Here is a 21,780-nt window from a genome sequence, read left to right as displayed (position 1 = left end):
ATCATGTTCTTCATGGCCTTAGCATAAAGCTTCTTCAAGTTTTTAGAAGACAAAACAAAGCACTAGAGAAGAGATTCTATCTAGACAAGCTCCTTAAAATAGCTTATCAAAATGCAGTTAGGCACATGGTACTCAATCTAGATTTTCCAGACTGAATCTATAATTTAGATGCCAAGCTTTGTCATTTCTAATAGTTGTCACTGTTGAGCACTGTGAATGTTAGCTGTCATAAATATATGAGGCCTGTCTAAACATCCATCTTCTTAGTGACCCTATAAACATGGTCAAAAAAAAAAAAAAATGTTGCTCCTTTGATTCAGCTAACAATTTGAAAGCCTCTTATGGAATGTGAAAACTCATTGGTGGTACCCAAGTCGTTAGCGCCAATGAGTAAAATGAAGAAAAAAGGAAAAACTGATTCAGTGGTTAGTTTTAGCTAGTCTGAATATATGGTCCTGATAGATATATTTCCAGATTTACAATGAAGTATGCCAACCAAGGGGCTTCCCTGATAGCTCAGTTAGTAAAGGATCCACCTGCAATGCAGGAGACCCCAGTTCAATTCCTGGGACAAGAAGATCCATTGGAGAAGGGATAGGCTACCCAATCCAGTATTCTTGGGCCTCCCTTGTGACTCAGCTGGTAAACGATCCACCTGCAATATGGGAGACTTGGGTTCGATCCCTGTGTTGGGAAGATCCCCTGGAGAAGGGAAAGGCTACCCACTCCAGTATTCTAGACTAGAGAATTCCATGAACTGTATAGTCCATGGAGTCGCAAAGAGTTGGACACAACAGAATGACTTTCACTTTCACTTTCAAGCCAACCAAGACCTACCAATATTTTCTTCATCTGCTTTCAAGGATACTACCTTCTAAGATGACATTGTCCTTGAAGAACTCTCCTCTCTTATTCCTAACAACACTAATAGCTATCAATTGTACCCCACATCATATTTTCTTAAAATTTTTAATTTAGTTGAACCATGCCATTATCCTTGTGACATAAATAGGCTAAGTAGACTCTCTCCTCCAATTTCACAGATGAAATTAAGTCACAGATGGGATTAGTGAAGTCACAGATGGGATTAATAAATCATCCAAAGACACACAGGTGGTTCAAAGCAGAATCGTAACTAGCATAAGGCAAGAGCTGGAATAACTGGTGTAGTAATGTTTCTATTCAACAAAAAGTCAACCTAATATGCTGATGCTGACAATGAAAGACCAGCAAGGTAAGGAAATAAAACTGTTCAGATGATTTTAAGGATAAGGTAAGTTCTATAGTTTATTCTTTTCATGAAAGTATACTAAATAAAAGAATAAAATTAAAATTCATTAAAGAAATATTTAATTCCACACTTTCTATGTTTCAGGCACTGATATAGATGCTTGAGGACCAGATAACAAAACTGGTCGAAACTCCTACCTTCATTGGCCTGAATTCTGGCAAAAGAGACAAAATAAGCAATTAACATAATGATTAAAAAATTATCTTGTGTATTAAAAAATAATAAGAGCCAAATTTAAAAAGGGGAAAAAAAAAGACTTAAACTGAGTAAGAAGGATCAGAATTGCTAGAGGATGAACATGTTGTAGTATTTATTTTATTGGTCAGAGTAGGCCTTATTGGTGAGATCAACAGATACCCAAGGCAGAGGAAATAGGGGAAAAGCTACAAGGAATATGCTGGTGTCTTCATGGAACAGAAAAGATGCCAATGTGACTATAGTAGTCTTAGCAAGAAGGAGAGTGGTGTGAGGAGATGCCAAAAATAGGAAGACAGATCATGCAGGGCCTTGGAGGCCATCAAAAGACATTTGTGTATTATTTTGACTGAAGTAGAAACCATTGCAGGATTTTGAGCAGCTGAGTAATGTCTTTGGACCTACAGGTTAAAGAGGAACCATAGTTCTGTACAACTTAAATGTTTATAGTGCTAGATGTAAATTATACCTAAATAAAACTGGAAGAAGAAAAAGATTAATTAATCTGACTGCATAAATCTGCCTGCAATGCAAGAGATCCAGGTTTGATCCCTAGGTCGGGAAGATCCCCTAGAGAAGGAAATGGCAACCTACTCCGGTATTCTTGCCTGGAAAATTCCATGGATAGAGAAGCCTGTCTATATAAGTCTATAGAGTCAAAAGAAGTAAGACATGACTGAGCATCTAACATTTCACTTCATAATTGATTATTAAATATCTTAAAATTTTATCATTCAATATATTGTACAACTTTCATCATGTATGTAAGTCCCAAACTGATTTCTCTTTCCTATATACTCATTTACATTTCATTACTAAGGAAATATAATAATAATTGAGTTTAATTATCCAGATTATTCATCAATAGAGATGTTCAGTTTGAAATATTGACTCAAACCCACTCCCTCCTTATTATTAATTTCTGAGACATAATGATACAAATAATTTCCCAGAACTTTTTATTTGAAATAACATATGGATGTCCAGGCTAAGAATTTTGAACAGAAAGGAAACCACAACAATAACTGAAATTTACAACACTGTATTTACTAAGGTTTTGAAAACCTTCCAGTTATTATGTATTAACTCTCTACTATAGGCCAGTCATGGCTAAATCCTTTGCATATATCATTATTATTAATATTCATCAAAAACCCTAATAATAATCATTATAATCCCATTTTATAGACAACAGATGTGTCCCCAGAGAGATGAAGTACTGAAAGGTCACAGGACTGCTTAGTACCCGAGCTGAGAATTTACCTAAAATCTCTGCAGTTTAAAGTTATGTTCTCTTCACCAAACCACACCACCTTCCTGCAGCATGATGCTCAACATATACCCTCAACATTCCCAACTCAAAGGTCAGCCAGATGTGAGTAATCCCATTTTACAGATGATTAACTGGTCACAAAAAAGTTAATCAAGCAATCAACATTTATTTTATGTCTACCATATGCAAATCAATATTTAGTTCCTGAGAGTGCAGAGGATTTATGATACAATATCTTGCCTCAATAAGTTTACAATCTTGTTAAGGTAACAAGAGACACATAAAAAGATAATAAATAATCCAAGATAGCACATAATAAGTACCAAATGAGATACAGAGCCAACGACTGCTAAAGAAATTCAGCAGAGAGAAAATTGAATCTGGGTGTTTCAATTCAATCAAGAGTGCTACTCAAAAGGACCCATGTTGAGGTGGTCATCACAGGAAAAGTTTAGTTCAGCAGAAAGGAGGAGGAAGAATGATTCCTCAGAGGAATTATTCCCCAGAAAGAGTTAATATGATCAAACGCCAAGGGTGTGTTAATCGCTCAGTTGTGTCCAATTCTCTGCAACCCCATGGACTGTAGCCTGCCAGGTTCCCCTGTCCATGAAATTCTCCAGGCAAGAAAATTGGAGTGGGTTGCCATTTCCTTTTCCAGGGGATCTTCTGCACCCAGGGATGGAACCTGGGTCTCCTGCATTGCAGGTAGATGCTTTACCTTCTGAGCTACCAGGGAAGCCAGCCAAGGGAGAAGATGTGAATGGATTATCAAGAGAAAATGGATAGATGTGTTTGAAGTGCAGGATGCATAAGTGACAAAGTAAAAATGAAGCCAGAGAAGTAAACTGTAAAAGTTTTGATTGTCAAAATAGGAACCTATGGAAGGAGCAAAGGAATTGATTGAGTTTAAATGCTAGTACCTGGCATTTGCTTTGGTATACACTTTTATTTATGTAATCCTTTCAACAAACCTACAATATAGAAGGTAAATATATCATGTCATTGTAAACAGAAGGAAACAGGCCAAGGATGGTTTTGAGTGTGAAGATGGAGCAGGAATTCTAATCTAGATCAATGTGCATGCAAGGACTATACTCCTTCCACTTCCTCTTCATCATTGTCTACAGAAAGCAATGGGGAGCTATAAAAGGCATTTGATCAAGATGAGAGGGGCTTCCCTGGCTGCTAGCTGGTAAAGAGTCCACCTGCAATGCAGGTGACCCTGGTTCAGTTCCTGAGTTGGGAAGATCCTCTGAAGAAGGGATAGGCTACCCACTCGAGTATTCTTGGGCTTCCCCAGTAGGTAGCTCAGACAGGTAAAGAATCCTCCTGCAACGTGGAAGACCTGGGTTCAATCCCTGGGTTGGGAAGATCCCCTGGAGGAGGGCATAGCAACCCACTCCAGTCTTCTTGCCTGGAGAATCCCCATGGACAGAGGAGCCTGGAAGGCTATAGTCCATGGGGTCACAAAGAGTTGAGCATGACTGAGTGACTATGTAGGCAAGACGAGAGGGTAATATATGAAAAGTATTGACTAACAGAAGACTAATGTGACTGTGAAATATTAGCACAAGTCCAATGTCAGAGAAGGACTGGGGAAGGAAGTCACCAGGCAAGAAGCTGACAACCCACTTCGTCTACTGCATTAACCTACAGAATGAGTGACAAGGATTTATATTCAAATGCTGCTAATGGAAGTAAAAAGAATGGAAGAGGTATTTAAAAAGAAATATGAAGAGATAAATGGCAATGTCCATGTCCTTTAACAGGTAGTTTTTATGTTCCAACTACACGCTGATAGTATAAATATTTCTCCTAAAAACTCACAGACAAAATCTAAGATCTAGCTCAAATATTTTAAGTTTTTTTGACAGCACATGATTTATTTAAAAATAATAAAATCTCTACCTTGGAAAACATATCTGCCTTAGTGCAATCTACCTCTCAAACCACCATCATGAACTATGACAGCCTCATGCTAGGCACACGTCTATTGTATGAGTTTGACATTAGCTCCTTGCTATATATATTAACATGGACAGTAATGTCTTATATTCATGGTCATTAGGCATGTTAATTACTAAGGAAATACTTTTTTCTATTAGTTTTTACTTTTAATAGACTAAGTGTATATTAAACAATTGAATTCTCTCTGAGAGACAGAACACACCATACTTCTGATGTTATTCCTTCCCAGCACTTCCCTCTTAAAATGCAAGGTACCACTCAGGATTCAAGTCCAAAACTAGCAGCAATTAAATGGCATATTACTTAAAACAACTTGAATCTTTTCCAACTATTCTGACTCCTGGGCAATGAAAATCATACAATTGCCAAATATGTATAGAATTAACCATCTTTTATATTTTTCAAAGACAATATTGACATGGACATCCAGGTATTTAGTCACTACACATCTCTTCAAGCAATTTAAAAAGGCAAAGTTGCCAAACAGGTAATAATCAGGCTAACTATATAAATCTTTGGTCAGTACCAAGCATTCAGCTAATTTGTCTTAATTTTGAATTAGTTATTAAACTGAATATCCTAATCAGTATAACAAACACTTGATAAATGTGTGCATTCATATATCTGCACACATATATGTGTGTATATATATATACACATATATATCATATTAGAACTGATGAGTAACACTATTTTAACCCAGAATTCTTTTAGGAATTACACATCTACCCTATTTACACCTAATATCCTTAGTATCATCCAACTATGCTAAAGGATAATTAAAAATTAACATGTTAGCCAAGCTTAATTTCCTTTACCTGTATGGAAAAAATAAAATAGATTTGTTTTTCTGAGTTGAGAAAAAACATTTAAATTTGATTTCAAACTGTGCCACAGGCCAATAACTTAGGTCTACAGCTCAAGTAGATCCAAAATATCTTTGAAAGTTTCAAGAATGCTAAACCAAAGCTGTACCTTAGAAAAGTCATATGCATGTGTAAAGAAATATCATCACAGAATCCTAATAAGTATATTTGCTAAAATTCAACCCAGACACTCCTTTACATTTTTATGTTTCTCATTTCTACACATCTATACCAATCTGAAAATAGGCATCTGCAAAATCCATTGAAGGAAATCAAAGATACTGAGCAAGCGTATCTATCCAATAATGTCACACTTCCATATACTCTAAGTTTGAAAAACTTAGCTGTTATCAATAAACTAACTTAAAAACTATTCATGCACAAAGTCTCGGTTCTATAGGACTTCAGGTATTCTGTAAAAGCTATGTTAAATACATTTTTTCTGTATAAAAGGAATCAGAGATAGTTGTTTCATATACCCTATTTTCTATTATCTGTGTTTTTTAATACATAGCAGTGGCATTCATGTATCAAATGTATTAAAATATAAATATTACCTTTAACTTTTAAAGGCATTACTTTGTGTTTAAGAAAAGGAAAACTATTTTTACCTCCCAGTCCTGGTCTAAGCCGATTATCGTAACCATCCAGAAGTCTGTCTAGAATTCTTGTAAAGATGGTAATGTTATTTTTAGCCTCATCTTCTTGGATGTTAGCCAGCACCAACCTAAACAGATAATTTTACAAGCTGATATATATACATATATGTGTTTTGCAAGTGCCAACATGCTCTTCTTCCTTGATTTGAATTTTAAGGCTCCTTAAGCTATTTGTGCCACCCATTTTCTCCTTTTTTTTTTCCAGTTCTATAAATACCAGTGTGTCAATGAGGAAGGTAAACAGTCTGTTGTAAATAGGTAATAAATACTAGATTATCAGAAGTGTGAAATCAAAGTTATTTCAGATTCCTACCACTCAGCATACTGGGTGAACTATTCATTTCTTTCTAAAATCCATTCCCTAGGATTCATTATGACTGGAGATTATCACATGCAGACAGTATTAGCAATGCTATCCTGCATTTAGAAAGGTACAAAAACCAAAGGGATTCCTGAAATAACTCTTCAGGGGTCTGAATATTAATTGGAAAATAAATCGCCTCCTTGGAAGCACAAAATTTCTCTATCTTCCTCAGAAATGTCTTTTCTTTTCATGTCTTTTTCTCTTTTAAAGCAAGATGATTTTCTAACTTTGGGTATACCTCCACCCAATGGCCAAGCGCAATATAGACATCAGGGAAACTCCGCTGGCTGTGTTCCAGGCTCCAGTGTAGCCAGGAGGTGGAGGTGGGCTCTGAAAGGATCAGCAGAGCACACAAGAGCTGCAGATAGCCTTGGAGGAGTACCCCTCCGACCAACTGGCCTCTATGGAGAGCGAGCAACAGAGGTCTTCCAAAGATTAACATGCCCAGCTACTTCGTGTGTGTGTATGTGTGTGTGCGTGCTTGTGTATGTGTGTGAGTGATATAAATTTGCAGAAAGAATAAATGGTCTTAAAATATCACCGGAAGACAGTTAGAAGCAGTGATTTTCTCCATTATTTCTCCAACAGAAAGCCAGAGACCTGATTTTGTGACATCCAGCAATTTGGTGCAGTAGCAACTGGATGTATAAAACAGAATGTCCCTTTTCACTGCCATTTTTTTCCCTCAGAATGATTCAGAGATTTAAATTACTGGTCCAAAAAAAGAATCATTTATATAATAGAATAAAATACTGGCATGAGCATTACTGGTCAAATATAGAACAGAAAATTAGTAGAAGAAAAATATGGTTAAGTTCTGAGGATTTTCAATGATTATTAACTGACCACGGTTTGTTCACTCCTTTAAAATCAAAGAATATATGTAATTGCATTCTGATCAAGGTGAATTGTCCAAAATATCATTGACAGAATTCATTTGCATTTAAATGATTGTAGCTAAAAATAGTCTAAATACATGAACAAATTCATAGCCAACTTCAAACAAATATTCTCTTCAGAGAAAATATTAAAATTGTGGTATAAAGAAACATTTTAAAATTATGTAAGCAAATTATTTCATACGTTGAGCCTCAAAAGTTTCTATATTGCCTTTAGCTAACTTTAAAACTAGTCACTAAGATAATCATAAAGTTCCACTTAGAGATTTTCACTGAAATGTGTTTTTTAATTAATGTCACATTTTCTTTCTAAAGTCAATATCAAGATATTAAATGAGGAGCTGTTTTACAAATAAAAATACAACTTAATAAAGAAATTTCTTCTCAAGTCTAGAAAATATTTTCATTCTTTAACAATTACTGAGACAGGAAAATTAAAATGTAAAAGGGAAATAAAAGTATTATAAAATCATAAATACTAATTTTTAAAGGAATAGTTACATAGACATTCATAAGAATCTTAGATTTTATTAACTACTCTGGTATGCTGAAAACCATATCCTAAATTTAGGCACAAAACAGAAGATGCCCACTGATGATAAAAATCAGAAAAGACTGCAATTAAGATGAAGTTGTTGAAAACAACAGAAATTAGAATTTATATTTGTAGAATATAGGCAAAACAGAATTTGTTACATTTTCAAGGTAATACTGTTTATGGCAGAACCATCTCAGGAATAAAAGATTTCTAAATCAGTAACAGAAAAGTTATTAATAAATCAAGGTTTTGTTTTATTGTTTGTGATTGTGAAGTTGTATACTACCTCCACCTAGAGGTTTCAGATTCACACATCATTTAGGTTTTCTATGTTGACTAAAAGATCCGAGACCATTTAAGCAAAAAAGGAAAAGAGAGAAAGAAAAAGATTAAGTTACCACAAATCATTTAGCTTGTGCTTTTCTGTTTGGCTTAAAGGAAAATTGATGGCCTCTTTATTGAATCGTGGTGTTATTACTATTACATATAACAATCACTTCAATTATTCGCAAAAATATGCCATCCAAAGAGTATTCTTTTCTTCTGTGATTTTTTTTTTAAAGAAAATGTTGTATTCACTTTTGTATTTTATCGCTGCAAACAAGAAGCAGCAAACTTTTAATAGTCTTTGCCACTTTACAGTTCTGTTTCCTGGTACTACCTTTTTTCATTAGAAATGGTCCTTCAAAATACTTCAGCTCCTCAAAAGCCACCTCTGTCTGCATTGATGGCATTCAGGAAACATACCTTTACCCTGAATTTAAAATGGCAAAACAGTAAATAACTGTCTCACCTGGCTGGATCCCACGCCAAGAAAACAAAAAGCAGCAACTGCATATTGGAGCTGTTCAGTTTCGTCTTCATCACCACTCTTTGTATAATCATGGAAGAAAAACAAAATACACTTAAAATTACATTCAGTCATACCATCCAAATAGCCCAAAAAGAATGTCATTTCATCTGGGAACTGGAGCTAAAGCAATAGATATGATTTCAGTGGAGTGTGTATGGGATGTGATGATGATTGAAGGACGTTTGTCCTCCCCCCCACCCTTTCTTTTTTTTTTTTTTTTTTTTTCTGAACAGAAAGATAACCAAATAATCAGACTTTGCTCTGCCAGGAACTTCCCCCAGCCCTATCGTCAGCAAACGCTGTTTTGTGGTCACCCACGTAAAAAGAATACACGGGACCCTGCACTGACATATGAGCTAGAGAAAAGAATGGGTAGAAGAGGAGAGTGTAAAGGGGGAGGAGAGACGGGTACTTCCTGTCACAATCCCCCAACCAAGACCACCCCCGCATTCACCACGAGAAAAGCAAGGGACAGCCAGCCCACTTTTTTCGATTATTATTCTTTCATTACAGTGAACTGCAGTTCTCACGACTTCACTACTTGACTCCCTTTCAAATAAAAATCGAATAAAAACACCTCCCTCCCTGCCCATTCACAGTTGCCCAAGACCACATCTTGGAGGCAGCCGGGTTTGGATTAACTGCTGCGAAACGACGCGTTTGACAGCTGCTCCGGAGCCGAGGACCACAATCCGAGCCGGAGCGTGAGGCTCCGAGATCCAACCGAGGCAGGCGGGCAGCGGCGATCACCGTGTGCAAAGTTGAAGACTATAAAAGAGCCAGGCTAACGAGCCGGGCGGCTCGGATCTTATTAGAGTTGCAAATAGGCTTCTCGTGAGGAGTATCGATATTATTTTTTAAATATGCTGGGGCGGAGGGGGCGACCTGAACCTCTTCGGTTTCCAGGGAACATCGGAGAGTGGAGGGAGGGGAGGTGAGCCATGCACGGGAAGCCAAAGGTAAACGGGGAAGCAAAGATCCCTATTGGGACCCGCGTGTGCGACCTTACCTGAAATGGCAAGCAGAACTGGTGTTTTCCTCCCTTTGCCCTGATCTTGAAGAGATAGGAAACTTGAGAGAAGACACTGACTGTAGCAACCCGGCGAGCCGGGAGCGATGGGCTGGTGGAAGCAGGAGAGCGCGAGGCGCGGCGGCGGCGGCGGCGCGAGGAGTAGAAGGAGGCGAAGGCGTCCGTAGTGGCGGTGATGGGCGGAGGAGAAGGAAGAGGAGGAGGGGGAAGCGTTGGCAGGAGCGGGCGGGGTAGGGGGAGACGCTAGCAGAGGCGCGGTGCGCGCAGGCAGCGGCGGGCACGAGCCCCACGCCTAGAGGAGGAGGAGCCAGGCCCCGGAGGAGGGCTAACGAGTTTCCCGGGAAAGCAGGGACCCCCGCCCCGCACCCTCTCCCAGATAGCCGGGAGCCGCGGCCGCCCGCCGGGCACCTGCCGCTGCACAGCCCCAGGCGGCGGCTAGCGCCCGGGTGCGCCGGGAGCACCGCTCCCCGCGCCCACGCCGCGCTGGAGGAGCGGAGTCTACGCGCCGCCCAGCACTGCGCCCCGCGGCCGCCCTCAGGGGCTCCCTGGAGGCCCCGAGGTTCCAGGGGGGCTGCCGGCGGGTATTGGTACGGCGTCAGGGTCGCCGTGTGTCTGGGCTGGCCCTAGATCCCCGGGGCCTCGCCCTGCCGCCCGCCCCACAACGTGCCCTGGCTCTGGAGCGACGTGTCTGCCTAGGAGAGGTCGGGCTCCCGCTGGAGGGCGAGGGAACTCTTCACGCCTGGACTTGGCCATCAGCGCATCCACGCCCGACCAAGTTCAAGGCAGGTTGCGTGGAATCAGACAGCAGGAAGTTTCTTTGATTTCCCGAGCCCCCTTGATGTACCACTCATTCCTTCACACTCCTGCCATCAGGACCAATTTCCCTTCAAATCTCTGAGGGCTGGAGATTTCCCTGGAGCTGGTCTGTCAAGTCCATTTACACGTTATTGAGAAACTCGCTCACTCTCAGAGGTTCTTTTACCCCAATATCTTCTCACAAACGTCCTCCCCACCTGGTGATCAAGCTCAATCAACAACTCTAAAAGAAGTTTACGTCCTTCCCACCCCACCCACCTCCACCCCCAACAAAAAAAAAAAAAAAAAAAAGAGAGAGAGAGAGAGAGAGAGAGACCTGCGACCTGCTGTGCTTTTGCTGCTTCTGTAAATTCTTTCTGCAGTGGGGGAAAGGGGACGGGTTTTAAGGTTTTTAAAGAACCCCTTAAGGGTTCTTGCTGGCTAGAGACCTGCTGTAATTTCAGTCCCATCGTATGGTTCAGCATTGTGTGAGCCTCATTTCTTTTTACCTTCCAGTATCTGAGGCTATCAAATTCAAAGGTGCAACTTGAACAACAAAAGAGACATGTTGCTCTTTGTACTGCACATCAAGACAGAATATTATATACACCCTACTAAGGCAAAGCAGAGAAGGTGTTCGTCTTTTCGTGGTTTTTATAAATGTTAGACATTTTAAAAGGAAAAAAAAGATAAATATGTTGATATGTTTCTGTCCTTTTGCATTCAGAGTCTGTATATGCCAAACACTTCAATAGTTAGTTATGAACCCAAAATTCAAGTGGATTTCCTAGATGGTGCAGTTTTCCTAACAACAGGCACTTCTACAGTAAATGTTAGCTTTGCTTTGAAGATTATGTGAGGAGAGTAAAACCTTTACATTGTAAATATTTCAAGCTGTTCTTTTTAACCTATTAATCACCACTTTCTGAATGACCGTTTAATAAGCTACAGCCTAAACAAACATTTGCTCTAGTTAGCTGCCTCTGTGAAGAATGGAACACCACCCAGCTTTCTCGTCCATCATTAATATTCCCTTCCTGACTTGCTCATTGTAGAGTCTAATTGAAATTCACAAAGATAAAAAGCATGCCATTTAAAACCTTGCAACTAGGGAATCTAAACATCTATTTGGTCTGAACACTTCATTTCTTACTGTATTTTCCTGTTTTTCATTTCTATGAGTCAATCTTCATTAAAATCTATCACTTTGCCATTAATATTACTACTAAATTGTTTATATTTTAATAATGGAAATTGAACAGCCCATGGTTTCTTTCCAACTTTAATTGCTGCACTACAAAATTTCTCTTTCACGGACATACAATTTTGTAAATATCTTCGTAAGTTATTTTCCTACTTACCACTATAGTCTTTTCCTTGAATGCTAATGATTAATTATGGATTTTAACATTGTTTTAACTCAAAATTTGTGTTTATTGAAATTTGTTCTAAAAAATAAACTTTACCATTGGTATCCTTAGTAAATTTGTAATCTCATTGCCATAAATACCCATTTATGTGGAAATTCACAGAGTTCAAGCTGTTTAGGATGATTTTCACCATTTGCTTTAAAAAGAAAAAAAAAAAAAAAAAAAAAAAAACCTGTATGCTAGATCAGTCAATAGAATTGGATTTACACTTACTTGAGAGAGACTCCAGAAAAGCAAATTCAAAAAATTCATTATAAAACCATGATTTTTAGTTCTTCCCCACAAAATGCTTTGCAATTTTATTGAAGCTGAATAGCTATGATATAAAGGAACTGAAAATCAGGAAAGCTGATTGCAAGCAGCAGACCTCTACTTTTATTGTTATATCTACATTGATATTTCACAGTGTTACTAGTTCAGCCAAATTTCTTCTAGGATTGTCCAGCTTCCACAATTATCTGACAAACTCAGCCTGATAGCTTTCTTTCCTCTCTGTGATGGAGTGAAGCGCATTGCCCATGATTCAAGAGGCAGCCTGGATAGGTCATGACTAAGCTCTTCCTGCCCACTCGTGTGCGGAGCAGGTCCTAAGGCAACCAGCCCTGCAGAAGTGTCAACTAATTGGTAGCCAGTAAATCCATCCCTGCCCAGGCTGACTGTGCCAGACCTTCTGTTTGAATGTGTTTGAATTACTCTCCCATCAAATGGATTTAGGGGGTCACTTCTTACGGAGTTCCCATCCCTAAGAACCCAATCCCTAAGGAGATTTCCACAGAAAAAAGAAAATGAATAATTGGGAGATCATGGTGTCTGAATTTGTTTCCTGATATCTCACAATATTGTACAGTTTTAAAATTCATTTAAAATTTAAAATTCACAAAACTGTTCATGTTTTTTAGCAGATATTTTGTAGAGCTTCCTTTTTTAGGACTCAGCTATATTGAGACTTGGCACTACTGCTCCAGGGAACTACTACTCCATAATCTATATATAGGGGACATCATGAATATTTAGATTCTATACCATAATGTGTGTGTATATATATATGTGTGTATATATAATACATGTGCATATATATGATGCATACATATGTGCATACAAATATACAGATATCTATCTGTAGAAAGATAGATACCTGAATTAATAAAATAAGCATAAGGATTTTAATGAGAATAGCATTTATATAATACATTTCCACAAAATGCTTTCAGTCTCACGACCACATGATTTGATCTTAGTGATTTTTACATACTTTGAAGAGGAATACCAGAAGTACTTCAACAAGAATAGCATCTCACCATATTTACAAATTTTAAAATATCAGCATGTATTTCATATAATAAATTTATATACATTTTACATTCTTATGTGAGTCATTCATTCAAATGAGAATATGTATTTGTGAGAGATAGGAACTAAAGCATAGATTATCCCGTTTTTACAGGATAATCATAGAATTAAATACTATTCTGTACTTTTCCCCAGAATACTTTACTATTGATTTCAAAGTGTGCTGTCTGTTCTCACATATTCACCACATTATCAGTCCAAAAAAACAAAAATGATTCAAATACCGATTTGGTAATTCTCAAGTGAAAATTATGGCTTGGTCAAGCTCCATTTTCCCTGTAAGTTGAATTTATATAGATGGTTCTAACATGTCCACTAGACTTCAAGAATTTGCAAGAAGAGACAGCTGGAAAGTGGGAGTAACTAGCCTTCTAAACAAATAATTCCGAGACTACTCTGTTACATTAATGTATCTAGGTCACATTTCATTAGAGCTAAATATATCACATATACTAGCTAAAATAAACTAAGCACATTACCTTCTTCAAACAGAGTAACTCTGTGTTTATTAAATAATGTTACAAATTTTCTCCCAACTTGCAAATCAAACATATCATGCATTCAAGATATCCTAGTGATTTCTATGATATAAAAATCTAACTACTGACATCAGACACATATGCAGAGTAATTTGCAAGGAAATTCTTTTGCTATCTCTTTGTAAAATTATAGATAGAATTAACTTTCATGGTATTCAACTGCTTCCTAAAACAAAGGAAATGTTCCAGAAATGCAAGCCAAAAACTCCCTCATTGGAAAATATACTGGGCAGTTCACTGAAGGATAAACTGCTACATGATTTGCAGCTTTTGCCTGGGAGGCATGTTCCCCAAATAATAATCATTGTAATGAAAATAAAAGTAAACCTATAATGTCTTCATTAATACAAAAGCTTAGATCCCATTATAAATACTTTGCATGTATTTACTTAATTAATCTTCACAAGTATTATTCCCCCTTCACTGATGCAAAACTTGTGGCACAGAAAAAGTAAGCTAGCTCAGGGTACTCCAGAAGGGAAGCCAGGAGTAGAGCCCAAGGAATGTTTCCAGAGTCTCCATGCTTAATTATTATACTGTATTACCTCTACATTGGTCCTTAATAGCCAAAATTTGAGTTTCTTTTATGTAGTCTCACCACTGAAACTTTGAACAAAATACTTAACTGTTGATATGCTGGTGTCTTCTTAGTGATGTAAATCTGTTAATAACAGCCATGTATTCATTTAGCAAGTTTTACTGAGTGTCTGCTATGTACAAGACCCCATTAGGAACCATTCAGGATATAAGGATGATTAAAGCATGGTCCTTACCCTCTGGGGTGCTTACATCAAATTGAAAAGTCCTGAAATAATGTATGCTATTGATAGTAAACAAATTAATGACCAAAGCCTACACATGTACTCTAAAAACTTTATGTTTCTAAAATAATACTACTTTTACTATGTAGGGGCTTCCCTGATAACTCGGTAAAGAATCCACCTGCGATGCAGGAAACCCCAGTTCAAATCCTGGGTTGGAAAAGATCCTCTGGCTACCCTCTCCAGTATTCTTAGGTTTTCCTTGTGGCTCAGCTGGTAAAGAATGTGTCTGCAATGTGGGAGACTGAGGTTCAATCCCTGGGTTGTGAAGATCCCCTGGAGAAGGGACAGGCTATCCATTCCAGTATTCTGGCCTGGAGAATTCCATGGACTTTATAGTCCATAGGACCACAAAGACTGGGACACAGCTGAGCGACTTTCACTTTCACTGTACTGTGTAGGAACAGGCAACATAAGAAAAAAAATGCAACATGGGGACTGTTTCCTTTAATAGTTTACAAATAGATTCTTATGATTAAGAATATGATTAAGTACCTTTCATGAAAGAAAACAAGCCACTTAAGAAGCCCCAAGGATCAAGTTTAAATCCAGAATTTAAAAATCTATTTTATATGAATATAACACCTCATCAGACAAAACCATGCACAAGAATCCAGTAACAATAACAAAATCAGTAGATAGAGGAGTCCAGGACCTAATTTACATACATCTCAGGTAGGATAAGACTGGTCTCAACAAAGGATTATTTCAATATCATTATTTTTAGCATCAAAGCTCTTTGGTTATGAGAGGAAGAGAGGATATACATATTGTGAAGAAATAAGTGTAATACAATCAGGCTATAAGTATTTCATGGTCAGTCAGAGACACTTGAAAGAGAAAATAGAAACCAGTTATTTCTAAGAAAAAGTGAATAATACCATGGCAAATTAAATACGAATATCACATAATTTTGAATAGTAATATTTAGACCATTTCTCCTTTCTAGAGATCTCTTTTATTTGCCAGAGCAACTTGCTCATAGATGCCCAATGAATAATTGCTTAGTTTTTTGTAGAGTTAAGCACTTTGGAACACAAATTGGGAGCTTTGGTTGCAGAGTTTAAAATGCCATGAACTTCAGTAGTCATAATATACTGGTAACTCTCCAAGTTCTCGCCATCTCTCACAACTCACTGTAAATCACTGTGTACACGGTGCAACACCTTCTCTTCTCATAAGGACTCTTCTCTGATGCTCTCTATCTGACCACCAGCTTCCTACCCAAATCCTGAAAAGTGGGATTCATTCTCAACTCTTTTTTTCTCAACACTCCCCCCCCCACACAAGCATTCACTGTTGATGAGAAAATACCTCCCATCTATCCCCATCATCTGATCCACTCTACCCGTTACCAGTCCCATCACCTGAGCTCTGTACTTGACAAGAGCAGTGCCAATACAGTTGCCATTTACAACTGAAGTTCCAATATACAGTAGCCAACTAAGTGCTTTCTCAGTCTCCAATCTCAGTTTTCTACAGTTTGTTTTCTATAGGCCACAGAAAGGCCTTCTAAAACCAATTTGATAGTGTCTCTCAACCATTTAAAAACCTTTGTTGATAAAAATATAAGGTGCAAACTCTTTTGTGCATCACAACTGATCCTTCTGACCCTTGTTTATGTCTCCAGCTTCAACTATGGTCTTGCCACAAACATCTTGTCACACACATGCACATGAGCACATGCACACACACACACACACACACACACACACACACATCCATAATTAGCACTCATTTTTCACCATCATCCCATTCTCTATGCTCCCTTCAAAGGAAAATGTTTCAATTTCTCCCAACAGCCAGTAGTTTCATGTCTTTATGCTTTGGTTGTCATTGCCCACTTCAATTGGAATGCTGTCTTCACAGTCTACCTGGTGAGAACTTCATGAAAACTATTTCTGAAAACTGAAAACGATTTCTTACTTGTCCAGAAACAATTATTCAAACCATCCTTCTGTGGCCCTGCTGAACTTAACACAGGAATTTTACATGAAACCTGGAATACCTCATTGGACTTACTTATTAACTTTTCTATCTCATGCCTGTGAGCCTCATCTTTATCATCTTTAACCAAGCATATATAATCTTTCAGAAAATTCTTGAGGAATAAATGAAAGAATGAATCAGAGAATGAATGAACAACATAATGAATAAATGAGAAGATACATGAGCATCTGTGCCTTCATAAGTATATAAGAGACACAGTACTTTTTCAGAGGAAATGAGATGCAAGAGAGTAGTGGTTAAGTGCCTGAGACTCTGGTGCTAAGCACTTAGGTTCAAATCCTACTTGTACTGCTTAATCACTGTACTATTGTGGATAAATTTCTTAGGCTAACTGTGCTTTAGTTTTCTTACCTGTAGAATAAAGGTAATTGTAGAACCAACTCCATAGGGTCTGTGTGAATGTTCTGAGTCAATACATGGGCACAGAACAAGACCTGGATCACTGACAACGCTGTGCAGTGTTTGCTGATATCACTCGTGTATTTGAAAGCCCTTTTAGTTCACTGCCTTAGTGTTTAGTAGGTGAGATGTATTGACACTCTTCACCATTGAATTACTAAATATTTTTATTCTTAGCTTTCCCCTGCTTGTTTCCATCCATTCTTTCTCACTATCATTCAGGTTCCCACCTTCCCAGAAGACTCAATGAGAGCCCTTCTCATATACCCACATTCTCTTACCTCACCTTATTTTTTTTCTCATGAATACATGGTTTCCCTCATTTTCTCTCTCTTTTTTTCTGTTCTTTTTTTTCCTGTCCTCCTTTTAGTATACCATGCCCTCCTTTTTATTCCAGCTCAGCCTGCATTTCCGTCTTTTGTTAGTTCCCTAATGTCCCCTTTTCCTCCCTCTTTCTTGATATTTATATATAGCATAAGTCTGCTTTTGTGCACATACTTGTCTTAGCATATGGAGAAGGTGTGTTTATAAGAGTACATATAGGCAAGGAAGTGCTGTTTCATCCAATGGAAATGTGAGTGTCTCTGCTACAAATGTATGGGTAACTCTATCCGTGTTTCTGTGTGTAGATCTCTATAAACCACACTACGAAATCCACTCAAGTGTATTGTGTGAGTCATTATAGGAACTGAATACAAAAGTCAAGTGACATTCTTTTTTGAATGGGCTACTGATTTTCCTGCAATAAAAAAATTGCCACATGTTGGATCTTTTGTTTAAAAGAGACCCATATGTGTAACATTCAGAGAGCCAGAGACACTAATCAATACAGAAGCTTCTGGCCACCCTGCCAGTCAGACCCTAGATTAAAATATGGTTACAAGTTTCTATTCTGATTTTATGACTTACAGATCTCTAATATTATCATGCTACTCAGCTGGAAGAGGAAAATGAGAGACCTTTTTGAATTAGAAGTTAGGAGTTAGCAATTTATCCTTACATTTTCAGAGGAGCTATTTTAAAAGAGGGTTATGGCAGACATTAGTGCTGGCCAGCAAATAGTGCCAGTTTTCAGCATCGACATAGGAACAGACTGAATGTCCTTATTCTTGAAATTAGACATGACAATGGAACTTTTTCTGTCCAAAGAAAGTTGAGCAAAATAAACATACACAGTTTTCAGATGGAGGCTGGGTGAGCCTGTGTTCATTCATCCCCCATTATCTGGTTGTTGCCAGTGATGCTCCAAATGGTAACTCAGTGGGTCCTTAATGGGGGCAACAAAGACCAGAGCGCCTAGCTGACATACAGAGTAAACTAGAAATAAATATTTGTGTTTTAAGACTCTAAAAATTGCTATGGTGTTTAACTACAGAATAACTTGACATCTCTTGATCAATGAAGGATGAAGAGAAAAGGACATTTTATTGTATTTTCTTTTCAATATAGAATATTGAATGACAAAATATTTTCTGTCAGGGACACTTTCTTAAACCCTTGAAATCAATAATTAATTATTAATTCAAAATTAATTAATTTGAATAAATAATTGCTGAGCCAAAGTCTGAACCAGTGGATTTTTTTGGGTTTTGGTCATATTTGTTATTTCCATCTTTTAATTGTTCTTTGCTTTCTTTCTTCCCCTAAACACCCAGATGGGGTGAAATAAAGTCTGAAGTGGTTCTGGACAAATAGCTCCTCTGAACCTCCACTCCGTCCTGCCCCAGAGCAGCATGAAGCTCCTCTGAACCTCCGCTCCGTCCTGCCCCAGAGCAGCATGAAGCTCCTCTGAACCTCCACTCCATCCTGCCCCAGAGCAGCATGAAGCTCCTCTGAACCTCCACTCCGTCCTGCTCCAGAGCAGCACAAAGGCAAGAGTGCTGTTCATGGGAATGGAACGTGGTGTTCAGCAGAAGCTGAACTCGGTGGGTTTCAGTAAAAGCTCTGATATACGAAGTATTTGTCAGGTCCCAGAAATGGGATGGAAAAATGACAAAAGGGAAGGGGTTAGAAGACGAGGCAGACTAGGACAGTGACTGGGATAACAGCAGTTAGGTGTTAACGTGAATAAGAAGAGGTGGTTAAGAAAACTGGTTCTGATGAGGAATTCATGTTAGGAATCTAGTTCTGTATATCTACTACATAAAAAAAAGAAGAAGAAGAAATTGACTCTGGCCTACATAGAGTGAGACAATTTGAAAGCCATTTCCAGAGATTTGCAAAAAGGTAGAAAAGACAAGTTAGTCACTGATCTTAATACAAATTCTTTGTTGTCATTGTAGAATTCACTGAAGTGAACATTTCTAGGTTCCAATTGCTTTTAGCTAGTCAATCCACATCATTCAAGTACAAACCACTGCAACAATTTAACATGCAAATCATATGAAGAAAAATAAACTCGTCTTGAGGGACCAGAAGCTATGATTTGCCTCTCTTTTTATCCCTCACTGTGCTTCTCATACTGTAAATGCATAATAAGTATTAGTAGAGGAATATAAGGCTCTGTTAAGGAGTTCATATATGTTGTTCACTGAAGCTCATCTCTTCTCCCTTCATCCATTTTTGAGCCTCACCAGCCTGGTCTCCATACAGTGGTCTGAATGATCTATCCAAAATCTGGATCTGGTCATGTCACTGCCTAGCTTAAAATTCTTCACATATTTCCTATGAAAGTGAAAGTGTGATTCACTCAGTCATGCCCAACTCTTTGAACCCCATGGACTGTAGCCTACCAGGTGCCTCTTTGCATGGAATTCTCCAGGCAAGAATGCTGGAATGGGTTGCCATGTCCTTCTCCAGGGGATCTTCCCAAGCCAGAGAATGAATCTCTGTCTCCTGCTTTGCAAGCTGATTCTTTGCCATCTGAGCCACTAGGACAGTAATATATATATCATAAGGTCAAGACCAAGATCTTTATTGTGGCCAAAGTTACTCCTAGATGCCTTGACTCCTGCCTGGTCTTGAACCATTGTTTCCTCTGCTTCATCAACCTTAGCATTCTTCAATTCTGAGAAGGTACCAGGCTCCCTACTGCCATTTTTCTTCCTGCCATTGGTCGTTGTGACAGATAATTCCTCTGCTGAGAAGTTCTTACCCCTTCCACCCACCAATTCATCCTTCATTAAAAAAAAAAAAAAATACGAAGGACTTCCTCAAAAAGCTTTCTCTGACATAGCCTCCCCATTTCTCTCTGTTAGTTTCCTTAGTTATATGTGCTTTCTCTTAGAGAATTTGTCTTTTATATCATTCTGTGTGATTATTTGGTTAAAATCTATCAACCAACCATGCTGTGGGTTCCATGAGTTCGGAGACCATGCTTATTTTCACTTAGTATTGTACCTGCTGCGATTAGTTTACCGCCTGATGGAGACAGTTGGTGCAGCAAATAAAGGGATAAACACGTGTATAACAAACACAGGATTGGATGTACACTGTTGTTTTCAAAATCAGCATCTCATACCCATAAATATAAATCTGCGGTTTAGTAACTTGGATTGTTGCCACATTCACAAAGAGTCTACAGGAGACTAAGAGTGCAGCATCATGTCACTGCCTCTCTGCATTTATGAAAAACAAGAAGAGGGGACACTTAGTGTTGAGACTGAGCAGGGAATGGGGATGGCTGAGGGAGATAATGCAATCAAGGTACACCAGAAAGATGAAATGATAAGAAAGATAACCATGTATTGGTTCAAAATAAGGCAAGCTGTTTCTGTTCATCCAGCAGCATTTGGTAGTGGTGGAAGCCAGTGGACTCCTGATAACAAAGGATAGGACCACATGTAGGATACCTAGGATCTAGTCTTCTAGGATTCATCATCCCACCTTATCTTACCTTAGTATCGTCTGCCCAGAATGCGGTGATTTATCCTTATTTAGCTTAAATGCAGGACTAATTAGCAGCCCCATATGAACTATCTGGATGTGGGATCTATAAGTATTCTAAAAATTTTTGCCACATAGTAGTTGCAGTGGATGGATAATAAGATGCCTTTCATTTCTTATATATTCATATATCATGAAAATTCTCGTTATCTGCTAATAGATTAATTTCCTTAGGAATTGTGTTACAAATGGAAATTTTCTTTTTGTATACTAAATCTCAAGCTCTTAAATGAAATGAACTGTTTATCTGTCCCATATCCCTAGAAATTCAAGTGTATGCTCAAAGAAGTACACTTTACATAATATAAATATAAAATGAAATTAATATTGCACATTTTATATACATATGTTTATAGCATGATCTGAACTAATCAGTTTGGAGAAGGGAATGACAACCCACTCCAGTAATCATGCCTAGAGAATCCCATGAATAGAGGAGCCTAGCAGGCTACAGTCCATGCGGTACAAAGAGTTGGACACGACTGAAGCAACTTAGCATGAACTAATCAGTTGAGATTCAAGAATCAGTAAATTAATGAGCTGCTGCAGAAATCTGGCCTGCCAACTGTTTTCATATATAAAAGTTTACTGGGTCATAGCCATGCCCATTTATTT

At 38.2% G+C, this 21,780-nt stretch overlaps 1 protein-coding gene across 7 annotated transcripts in view; it reads right to left on the bottom strand.

Moving 5' to 3' along the window:
* GABRA2 (gamma-aminobutyric acid type A receptor subunit alpha2) overlaps window positions 1–10,442 on the bottom strand; it is a 160,611-nt gene extending 150,169 nt beyond the window's left edge. For 4 of the 7 annotated variants that reach the window (XM_025290095.3, XM_044945911.2, XR_006552265.2 and 1 more), the window contains exons 1-3: window positions 9,916–10,440; window positions 8,847–8,924; window positions 6,205–6,320 (exon numbers count right to left, since the gene is read on the bottom strand). In XM_025290095.3, the coding sequence (XP_025145880.1) occupies window positions 6,205–6,320; window positions 8,847–8,917 (187 nt within the window). In that variant the 5' untranslated portion in view covers window positions 8,918–8,924; window positions 9,916–10,440. Of the gene's footprint in view, window positions 1–6,204; window positions 6,321–8,846; window positions 8,925–9,915 lie in introns of all 7 variants that reach the window. The other 3 variants (XM_006056287.4, XM_006056288.4, XR_006552264.2) reach the window with 3 other exon arrangements.
* Window positions 10,443–21,780: the final 11,338 nt, after the last annotated feature.

Source organism: Bubalus bubalis, chromosome 7 (genome assembly GCF_019923935.1).
Source record: "Bubalus bubalis isolate 160015118507 breed Murrah chromosome 7, NDDB_SH_1, whole genome shotgun sequence".
NCBI classification, from domain to species: domain Eukaryota; kingdom Metazoa; phylum Chordata; class Mammalia; order Artiodactyla; family Bovidae; genus Bubalus; species Bubalus bubalis.
Note: the sequence above shows the minus strand (reverse complement) of the source record. Positions and strands in the feature narration are given on the sequence as shown.